This window comes from Budorcas taxicolor, chromosome 5 (assembly GCF_023091745.1).
Source record: "Budorcas taxicolor isolate Tak-1 chromosome 5, Takin1.1, whole genome shotgun sequence".
Taxonomy (NCBI): Eukaryota; Metazoa; Chordata; class Mammalia; order Artiodactyla; family Bovidae; genus Budorcas; species Budorcas taxicolor.
Genome location: NC_068914.1, coordinates 147872530 through 147883543, shown reverse-complemented (window position 1 = coordinate 147883543; position 11014 = coordinate 147872530). Strand labels below are relative to the sequence as shown.

The window sequence follows — 11014 nt, the reverse complement described above, 5'->3', positions numbered from 1 at the left end:
CTGGAAGGAGGGCAGGGTTGTCCATAGGAGCCAAAGAAAGACTTCTAGTACACCTTGAAATGTATTAATACTATGAAGTGTGGAAGTATTATTTGCTTCAGTCATGTCCAACTCTGTGCAACCCCATGGACTGTAGCCTGCCAGGCTCCTCTGTCCATGGGATTTCCCAGGCAAGAATACTAGAGAGAGTTGCCATTCCCTTCGCCAGGGGATCTTCCCAACCCAGGGATCGGACCCAGGTCTTCTGCACTCCAGGCGGATTCTTTACATTCTGGGCCACCAGGGAGACTGTAAAGTATAGCTGTGGTTAATTTCATTGGTGTGGTCTGAACAAGCCTGTTCTTGACCCTGCCTCCTCCTTTCACGTCCAACAGTGAGTGCAGTGGTGACCTCAGGGCACCAAGAGTGGCGAATGTGAGGTCCTGACGGTCTCAGTGTGCGCATGCCCTGTTGATCCTTGCAGCTCCAGCACTGAGCGCTGGCTCCACAAGTGTGCTCTGAACTGGTGTGCGCTGCCCCCCACAGGTGCGTAGTGTGTGGATCCATAGACGTGATCGTGAGCTGGGATTACCAGAATCCATCAGACACTGGGCAAGTTCTCCGCAGGCAGTGGGTCAGGCTCCCAACGTGCCTGTAAACCATCAACATGGAATTCAGGCAGCCAGTGATCCCTAAAGCATGTCCCCAGTATGAACCACAGTAGCGCGTTGTCATAGGAGTTCAGTGATGACAGCTGGCCTTCTTAGGTTTGATCCCACTAAATAAACTAACCCTGTTGACTCCAGACTGGAAGCCGTGTCAAGGCAAGCTTTGCCTGGAATATGACCACAGCATCAACTATCAGCCTTGCAAAATGAATATCTCCCTAAAGGCCCCACTTCCACCCACACTTCCACCCACCCCTTCCTTGCCAACATCTACACTTCCCTTCTAATGGTTCCTGAAGAACAGAATGAGAGCAACAAGGTGAGGTGGTAGGGAAGTGAGTTGGAATTCCAACTTTATCCTTCACTGATGATTCACGGTGAACCCAATGTAACAGGGGTATTTCCTAACCTCTCTGAACCTCAGGTTCCTCTTCAATGACATGGATTTCATATTGACCCCAAGGCTGTTGGGAAGCGAAGTGTGGTATCTGTATACACAGTGTCTAAATATGTCTCCCCTTTCTCTTTGAAAGTCAAAAACATACAGCCTGAGCCCCAAGACTCCATGTGATCTGGCTCACCCTCTCTCTCACCCTCCAGGCACCGGGTTTCCCCCCTGACTTTTTGGACAGCCCAAGCACATTGCTGCCCCAGGGTCTTTCATCTCTACTGCTGTTGTTTGAGGGCTTCCCTGGTAGCTCAGCAATAAAGAATCTGCCTGCAATGCAGGAGCCGCCGGAGACACGGGTTCAATTCTGGGTCAGGAAGATCTCCTGGAGGAAGGCATGGCAACTCACTCCAGTATTCTTGCCCAAAGAATCCCATGGACAGCAGAGCCTGGCAGGTTATGATCCATAAGGTCTCAAAGAGTCGGACACAGCTGAAGCAACTTAGCATACACGCATGCCGTTGCTTGATCATTCTCCAGGTGTCCACGTGGCTGGCTCCTTCTTTGAAGGCAATCCTTTTTCAAACTCCTCCCCCCCAGCAACCTGATCACAAATACAGACAGATTCTACTTTGTAGCTAGAGGCCAGATTCTCATCTCTAGCGGTCAAAAGTTTCTGTTCTTCGTGTGCTCTAGGAAAGCCAGGCTGCTCTCAGCCAGCTGAAGTATCCACAAGATGGGTGGATTAACAGGAAATCAGGTCCTCATTAGAGAAAATGAAACACAAGCCCCACTACAGCCCTCAGTGTCTCTGGCCCCCCACCCTAGTCCTGCCCCACAGTGGAAGTGGGCAGAGAAGGGACAGAGAAACTGGACCAGACAGAGCCTGAGGCTGGTGTTTGGAACCCACCTCCCTGCTCACACAGTCTCCTCCATCGGCCAGCAAAGAGGCCCAGGGCCCACCTAGAAGCAACTCAGAGAGCAGCGCAGGTGCCCAGAAAGGACCTGCTTAGGTTCCTGGCTCCCAAAATGATGGCACGTGGCAAGCCACAGTGAAGGGACGATTGGGCCCTGGATGCCCAGAAGCTGGAGCAGGTTTCTGATGTCCGATCCCAAGAACAAAGCCCAGACAAGTTGTCTTGTCACCCTCTGGAGGAGGCCCCTCTTGTCTAAGATCCTCACTCACCTGCCACCTGACTTTGGGGCTGAGATTTAACCTTGCTCGGCAGGAACTTCTGCCCTAGACCAGCATTCACACGGTCACAGAGTGTCTCTCCACACGTGCTCACGCAGTCCCAGACTCACACCTGCTTTCCAGTCCCCTGTGCCCACTGTTCATGCCAGTGAAGTGAGCAACTTCCCCAGCCCCCGCCACTCCACGCCTCTCTCATGAACCACTGGAAACAAGACTCCAGACAGAATCCCTTTCTGGGCAGGATCAACCCCACCAAACGCACGTGTGTATTCAGTATCACCTGGAGAGGCAGAAGGGTCATGCCCTGCTCCCCTAAACGCTGCCTCAATTTGCTTTTCCTCTTAAATAAGCTCCGGGAGAAAGACATGCCTGTTCTTCCCACGGTGTAAATGCCCTTCCTGGGGTGGATAACGGCTGGGGGAGACTTCCTGAAATTGTGAGGATGCTCCAAGAGGCTAAAGTCAAGTTGCAGGGGGTGACTCTGAACCTCTGCCCTCAGCAGACTGTTTCTGAATTAAACCTCAGTTGTTTGCTCATCCATTCAGTTGTGCTAAACACCCCTTGACTTGTAACAAGAAGATAAAGAGATTGGAATTGGTCATTCATCAACAAAAAGCTGCTGCACCAATCCCCTGACTCTTGTCCTGCCTCTTTTCTCCTTGATAGGACATGAGTGTCCAGGAAACTGCTCAGGTGTCCCTCGCCTTCCGAGGGTGAGAGCCACCCCAGGGTGAGAAGTTGCTGGTCTGGGTGCCCCAGCATCCGGGGGCACCTATTGCTCCACAGACAAGTGTGGGACCCCTGAGCTTGGAGTCCCAGGACAGGGCGGTCTTGGACTGAACAAAGGGCTTTCATGTCAGGGATCATAGACCTCCCCTTCACTCCCAGCCCCCTCTCCGTCCTGCAAGATTCTAGACGCTCAAGACCATGTCCATGCAAGGGAGACTCACCACGCAGCCCCGGGGTCGTGGCCATGGAGCGGGCGCACCGGACGCGAAACCCCGACTGTCCCGCGGCCGCGCTGGCGTCTGCACTGGCTTACTCAGCCGCCGGGCTAATTCCATCTCGGCTCAGCTCCGTCTGGACGTGCCCGCCCCTGCCTGCTGCTGCTGTCTCCTCCCCCATCCCTCGCTGGGCCACCCGGCCTCCTCCGGCTGCTGCGCCCTGGGCGCACCGGCCGCTAGTCGCGCCACGTGGAGGAGGAAGCGCGTTCCCGCCGGCGGGTTGAGTCTGGGTCACGCTCGGGTTAATGAAGCTGAGGGGCCAGACCGTAAGACTGCGGCTCTCCCTGCCCCGAGCGCTGCCTCCTAACCTGGTTCGGGTGTGAGCACTCAGCCGGATTATCTCTTGAACCGTCTGCCGGATGGTTTCCAATTCCGCCCGGAAACCCTGCTTCCCGCCGCCCTGTCGCTGATCGCCTGGGTTGGGGGTGAGTGCTTCCCCCGCACACCTGCCTGCACTCTACCCGCCACCAACTGTCCCCACCTTTCTGGAGACTGAAAGGAGCAGAAATGGAGGAATCTCGCCCCAGGGACAGGAAGAGGGGCTGCAAGTGGTAAGGGGAGGGGCAGGTTTTAGAAAAGCTTCCCAGGGAGACTGTGGGACCAGTTGAGGAAACAAATGTTGAAAGCTCCATCCTAGGAAAAAAGCTCCATTTCTCTGGAATGGCTTTGGTACCTAGTCATGGGCAGGGGGATGGAAAAGAAGACCTCCAAAGGGCCATTCTGCATGATGAAATCTACAATTCCAAGATGCCCCTAAGTTAAGCGACTGCATTAATATCAGAGACCCAGAAAATGAAAACAAAATGTGTTAACATATGTGTCAAGTTGGCTCTGTATGACCACAGACTTTCCCATCTCCCATGCTGATAAGGTGGGCTGGTGGGACTGCTCCCCACTTTATGCATGCATGTTCAGTCACGAAGTCATGTCCTACTCTTTTGGAATCCCATGGACTATATAGTCTGTCAAGCTCCTTGGTCCATGGGATTTTTCAGGCAAGAATACTGGAGTTGGTTGCCATTTCCTCCTCCAGGGGATCTTCGTGACCCAGGGATCAAACTTATGTCTCCTTCACTGAACGCGGATTCTTTATTGCTGAGCTATTGGGGAAGTCCCTCCCTACTTTGTACATTATATCAATTGATGATGAACCTGAGACTGTAAAGGGAGTCAGAAGCTGAGCAGAAGGAAAACCAGAAACAGCATGTGCCCACCTCTGGCCCGTCCCTGGCGGGCTATGTCCTGGCTGCCAGGAGTAATCAAGGCTGATAAGGATACAGACATCCACTCCCTCAGCACCCTTCTCAGAGCCTTCCCCGAAGGAATGAGTTATAATAACCGTTCTATGTCTTACTGCCTGTGTACCCATTTCACAGATGAGGAGACTGCAGTGTAAAGGTCAGGCCCCATATCTCTGATGGCTGAGCTCGCTCCAGAGTCTATGTTCTAACACTTGGATCCTGGCTCCTTTCTCTCCCAGACACGCCCTTCACTCACTTCCGGGAACCCTTCCCTATGTGTTTCCAATGCCAAGAGGACTAGAAACATTTCCACCTTGGTTCATCTCTTCTCTCTCTCCATACTCCCTGAGACTCTTCCTAAGACTCTCACTTTGGGGTACTGTCCCATCTGGTCTGAGGGTGACAAGACAGAGAGTCCTGGGAGAAGACTCTTGAGAGTCCCTTGGACTGCAAGAAGATCAAACCAGTCAATCCTAAAGGAAATCAACCCTGAATATTCTTTGGAAGGACTGATGCTGAAGCTGAAACTTCAATACTTTGGCCACCTGATGCGGAGCCAACTCATTAGAAAAGACCCTGATGCTGCAAAGGATTGAGGACAGGAGGAGAAGGAGGTGACAGAGGATGAGATGGCTGGATGGCATCACCAACTCAATGGACATGAGTCTGAGCAAACTCCAGGCGATGGTGAAGGACAGGGAAGCCTGGCGTGCTGCAGTCCATGGGGGTCACAAAGAGTCAGACACAACTGAGCAACTGAACAGCAAGAGCTGGGCCCAGACGCAGATCCACCTTGGAACGCGTGCAGAGTGGGAGAGCTCCTGGTTCACATGCCGCTACCTGATTCTCCTTCAGCATCCTATTTACCCTGCTCCCTGATGTAAAAACATGTAAAAAAATTTAAATCAAAACATGTGATTTTTCAAGTTTAGCTTTTTCCTTGGTAGTGAATCGTCCTGTCAGTAAATATGAGAACTCGGGCTATGGGAGCACTGGGAAATTGACAACCTCTGTTGAAGAAGTAGCCTCCCACTGAGTTTCTCAGAGCCCCAGCCACCAACAACACCTAGTCCTGGGGTGGAGCATCAGGCGATCAGTCAGAAGAGAGACAGCTATTAATAATTCTCTGGCCCCAGATCTGCTTTCCCACAGAGACCTTAGAGACTACTCAAAGTTGGAGGTGGGGTGATGCTGGATAGAGGGCGACAGCCTTTGAATTATTGAGCAGTTATATAAAACTTCTACCCATCCCTCCTTCCCTCCACCTGGCTAAAACTCCCCACCAACGCGACTCAACGGAACTCAAGCCGTTTGCCTCCAAAGTTATCTTCCCTGGAGGTTCTTGTCCGGCGGAAGCAGAAAGGCCTAAAAATGCAGCCCTCCCTGGTTCCGGTGAGAACAAGGCTGAATCTGTCAGCACGAGATCCACGTGGCTCTTGCCCAGGTGTCCAGGTCCTTGGGTTCTGAACCTGGCCTTGCCACCAGCGGCTGTGTGACCTTGGGCAAGTCACTCAAGCTCTCTGAGCTACTTTCATCCTCAGTGAAGGGACAGGAGAGGGCAGTGGATGAGATGATGTCTAAATCATTTCCAGCTTCATTGTCCAGTGCCTGCACTGAGTAGAGTCTCTCTCGGGGGTGAAAAGGATCTGACGTGAAAGCCTGGGCTCCCACTCTCCAGCCCCCACCTCAGCACCCGGCTCAGAGCAGCCCAGCCTCTCAACCTGGATGAACCACCAGCCTTTGACGAGAGGATGGATTGGCCTTTATTGTGCGCCCGGGAAGGTCCGGGAGCAGAGTGCGCATGCGCGGAGCAGGGATCGCGGAGCCTAGCGGGAAGTAGCAGGTGTCCGTGGCGGGCAGGCAGCGCGTCACGGGCTGCACTTCCTGGAGGAGCACTCGCACTGCAGGGCGTTGAGGATCACATGGTGAATGATGGAGCCGTTGGCGCAGCGCAGGGGCACTGGCATGGGCTCCGTGCGCGTGGGCGAGCAGCAGGAACACTGGTCTTGCACGTCCTCCGTGTCGATGGAGTACAGGGCTTTGCTGGTGCATCTTCCCTGCAGCAGGAAAGAGAGAGACAGCGACGCGCGTGATAGAGAGTCCCAGGGTGGGGAGGGCTCTGGGGCAGCCCGCTTCCTGCACCTGCCCTCCTCCAGGCCTGGCCTCGGCCAGAGGAACCCAGGACAGCCAGGCAGTGTGTCTGAAAGGCCTCCCCTAATTGGAACTCTCACACCCAGCCCTGTAGCTGCAATTTCTATGCATGTTTGATGGGTCTCTGGGGAATGCAGCTCCTGTGTTCCATAAGTAACCCTCCATTCTCTTCAAAGGAAGCTTTGAATCATTGCTTTTTTTTTTTTTTTTTGGTCTTCTCAAGTCAAAAGTTCTCAGTTAACTTCAATAAAACATTTGCTTTCAAAAGGAAAAAAAGTTCCTAGTTTCTTTCACATCTCCTCCCAGTGAACTTCCCAGATCTTTTCACAATGTATCTAAAGAGAGGTGTTCAAATGAAGAGACCTGTCCTCTGAACCGAGGGCCCCTTACCTGGCAGTAGTTAATGTCCACTTCCTCTTCAGATTTGCAGTCTCCCACCTTGATGTACTGCACCCTGGCTGTGATGTCCTTGCACTCGGGCTCCTCACCTACAGGGCAAGTGAGAGATGGGACCTGTCCTCCCGTTCCACTCCAGTTCCCTTATTCACTAGACATAGGTCAGTTTCAGGGTAACCAGGTCACCACAGCCAGCTATGGAGAGGGCAAGTCAGTGATCCTGGTTCCCCTCAGCTTCTCCTGCTAAGTCGCTTCAGTCGTGTCCTACTCTTTGCAACCCCACGGACTGCAGCTCACCCGGCTCCTCTGTCCATGTGATTTCCCAGGCAAGAATACTAGAGTGGGTTGTCATTCCCTTCTCCAGGGGATCTTCCCAACCCAGGGATCGAACTTGCATCTCCTGCATTGGCAGGTAGGTTCTTAACCACTAGCACCACCTGGGGAGCCCAGCTTCTCCTGACCCTTCACAATCAGAAATGAAGATATCACTGGGTTGAACTCACTTAATGGCACAATTCTAACTGCAAGAGGGGCCTAGATTCACCGTGCTTTGGTGTAGATGGATAAGACTTACTTTTATACAATTGTAGACTCTAAAAGCCATAATGATCAGAGCAATCCTGTTGTGCTTATAACTCTGCATGTGTGCTGAGATGCTCAGTTGTGTCCAACTCTGTGACCCCATGGACTATAGCCTGCCAGGCTCCTCTGTTCATGGAGTTTTCCAGGCAAGAATACTGGAGAGGGTTGCCAGTTTCTTCTCCAGAGGATCTTCCCCACCCAGGGATCGAACCTGCATCTCCTCCATCTCCAGCATTGGCAGGCAGATTCTTTACCACTGTGCCACCTGGGAAGCCTGCTTATACTATACCCAGAAGTGAACAGGCAATGAGTATCCAATAAATACAATTAATATCTATCCATCCCTGCAAATGTCATTGTCTCCCTGGGGACTGAGAATATCCTTGCGGCCCTTATGGAATCTTTTGCTTTGAGTATAGCCATCTCCTGGTCGCAGGCATGGGTTTCCTTACCACTCAGGGGTTAACAGCATTCAGCTTTGAATCTCTCCTTGCCCCATGGATAATTCTAGGATTCAATGTCAGCTCACCACTGCCTGTCCAAACACTGGGAGTTTTCCATTCCTGGATGACTCCAAATCTAATTCAACCTTAACTACATATTAGCCAGCCTCCCAATTTCCAAATAATTTCATTTGAAAGCAAAAGCCTGCCAACCACATTAAGAGAGTGAATGAGGAAAACATATTGAAGCCAACACACAGTAGATTTAAATCCTCGAGCCTGGCTTATTTTCCTTATGGAGGGTCCTCGTCTCCTGAAAGCACTGAAGACCCCATTTGGCCTCTTTGCTAGTTTTGCAGATAACAGCCTCGGCCAGATTGACCTGCAGCACACCTAGAGAAAAATGCATCTCTTCCTGGATGGTTTCCTGATCTCAGCCATGGAGACAGGAATCACAGAGAGAGATGCTCTCAGAGTGTGTCCCCTCAGTCTGCCGCTTGGCTACAGCAACTCCAGGCACTGTCAGAGTGAGCCATCAGGAGAAGAACAAATGACTGACCACTGAAGGTATTCGCGTTTTTCACTCTTTCTTTCTTTTTCCCAGGGGCTTCCCTGGTGGCTCAGATGGTAAAGAATCCACCTGCAATGCAGGAGACCAGGTTCGATCCCTGGGTCAGAAGGATCCCCTAGAGAAGGGAATGGCTACCCACTCCAGTATTCTTACCTAAAGAATTACATGGACAGTGGAGCCTGGTGGGCTATAGTCCATGGGGTTGCAAACAGTCGGACACAACTGAGCAACTCTTCGCTTTCTCTACCTCCAAATAAACATGGGAACATGGACCCAGGAATCCAAAAACAAACAAACAAACCAAAAAAGCTAAGTAACTAAACTAAAAAAACAAAGAATATTAGTCCAGACAAGTAATTCTATACCCAGAGTATACAGCACCAACTTTGGGATTCTGAGAGGTACATGTGCTCATGGAAACAAGAACGTGTGGTGAGATGCTTTCTGATGAGCAGACTGGAGTTCCGTCTCCAAAGCTGCTGCGGTAACTACTGGGGGACCAACCCATGCAGCACAGTGCAAAGTCAGGAAAAGCCAAGGACTTCCCTGGTGGCCTGGTGGCAAAGAATCTGCCTGCCAACACAGGGAATACAGGCTCGATCCCTAGTCCGGGAAGATCCCACATGCCTCGGGGCATCTAAACCCATGCACCATGACTACGGAGCAAGTGCACTCTAGAGCCCATGCTCAGCAACCAGAGAAGCCACCCCAATGAGAAGCTTGCACACCGCAGCTAAAGGTAGCCCCGGCTCCCCACAACTAGAGAAAGCCTGGGCACCGCAATGGAGACACAGTGCAGCCAAAGAAAAAGTAATTAATTTAAAAAAAGAACAGGCGAGAGTGAAGGAGAGGAGATTAATAACACTGGTTAATGAGACCAGCCCTATCAATCCTTGAGAAGACTGTGTTTCTCTGCAGCCCCACAGCCAGCTTCTTGCTTCCCCTTCTCTCTGGGATACTCAAAGAATAGAGGTGTAGTGAGTGTCTCATCTGTTGAGATCATAAATCAAGCCACCTTGTCTTCAAGGAGCTTCAGTGGCAGAGAGAAGACATTCTCTTGTGATAGGACTGTGACCAACCCAAGACCCGGCGAGGAGAAAGGCAAGTAAGAGGCTAGTGATTGCCAGGAGTCTGGAAGAAGGAAAAGAGACTGGTTTACAGGCATCTGAAAGGGGGCTTGAGTAGGGGGCAGTCCAAGGACATGCGAGGCAGGGTGGCAGTCCCCTGCAGAATGGAATGCAATGACTGCGCTATCTTTCTAGAATGAAGTTCACTTCAAGGAATATCCCCTGGACTTAATCTGATGGGTTTCAAGGGACAGTCCATTGGTAACGTACTTACATGTGTCACAGCATGTGCCAGGAATTTTCACGATTTTCCCCTAAGAAAACAGCAAGGTCCCGAGTTAGGCACAAACAGTACATAGTGGACACTTTCTGTCATTCCAAGCCAAGTCCTGCCTCTGGACTCACAGCCCTGAGCCCAAGTCCCCAGAAGTGAACAGCCTATCCCATCACAAAGGTGAGCAGACTGACCACCCCACCCGGGCAGGCTGAAATGGTCCTGATTATTCTGAATTCTCTTCCAGTTGAGAGTCTCCGGGACTGTCATTCCCAGGGGAGACCATCAATCAGTTTGGTCTCTCACCTCCCCATTCAAGGATCACAGATCCAATCTCCCCCGAGGGGAGGTATTTTCTTAGAGCATCATAGAGAGAGTTTCATCTCTCTATCAGGCTTTGATTTTGTAATTTTATTGATTTTTAAACTAGGCTGAGGTTCTCCTTGAACACTGGAATCATGGCAGAGCTGGACTGCCATTCAGAAGAACCTTCTTTCTTCAGTCAAAGGTGGAGCCAGTCGAGAGGAAGGCAGGGCCCGGGCTCTGACGGCTCACCCCCTCAGCCAGACATTTGTGTTCGTTGAAGGGCGGGCAGCCCATGACCCTCTTCTCCCAAATGAACTCTCCTCTCTTGTTGACTTTACAGAAGTGACTGTCACAGCCATCCTGGAGTGTCTCATCACGCTAAAAGGAAAGAGAGGATGTGCGTTGAACAAATCTGAAGGCAGCCCTTGGGTTTCAAAGCCACTTCAAATAGTGACCTTGACTCCCTGGAGTTGCTGAGACAACGTGGGAGACCATAGGACAAGAATGAGGCCAGGTGCAGTCCGGTTTTGCAACCTGTTTACTGGGAATCGGGCTGTATCAAAGTAGGGAATCCCTAAACTTTTCTGACCACATAACAGCATAAGGAATGAAGACACAGTGGAGGTAAATTGGCCAATCAATAACTGAACTACAGATGAGTGCCTCTGACGGAGAGATGAGCGAACTAGGTGCCTGTCTCACCAGCCCATCCCAACTTTCACAGATCGGCATCTCTGTCACCTGACTGC

The 11014-nt window shown here is 51.5% G+C and overlaps 1 protein-coding gene across 1 annotated transcript in view; it reads right to left on the bottom strand.

The window, feature by feature from the left end:
- Positions 1–6220: 6220 nt before the first annotated feature.
- Positions 6221–11014, bottom strand: part of VWF (von Willebrand factor) — a 122437-nt gene continuing 117643 nt past the window's right edge. The window contains exons 49-52 of the mRNA XM_052641007.1: positions 10515–10643; positions 9960–9999; positions 7017–7114; positions 6221–6532 (exon numbers count right to left, since the gene is read on the bottom strand). Of these exons, the coding sequence (XP_052496967.1) occupies positions 6344–6532; positions 7017–7114; positions 9960–9999; positions 10515–10643 (456 nt within the window). The 3' untranslated portion in view covers positions 6221–6343. The remainder of the gene's footprint in view (positions 6533–7016; positions 7115–9959; positions 10000–10514; positions 10644–11014) is intronic.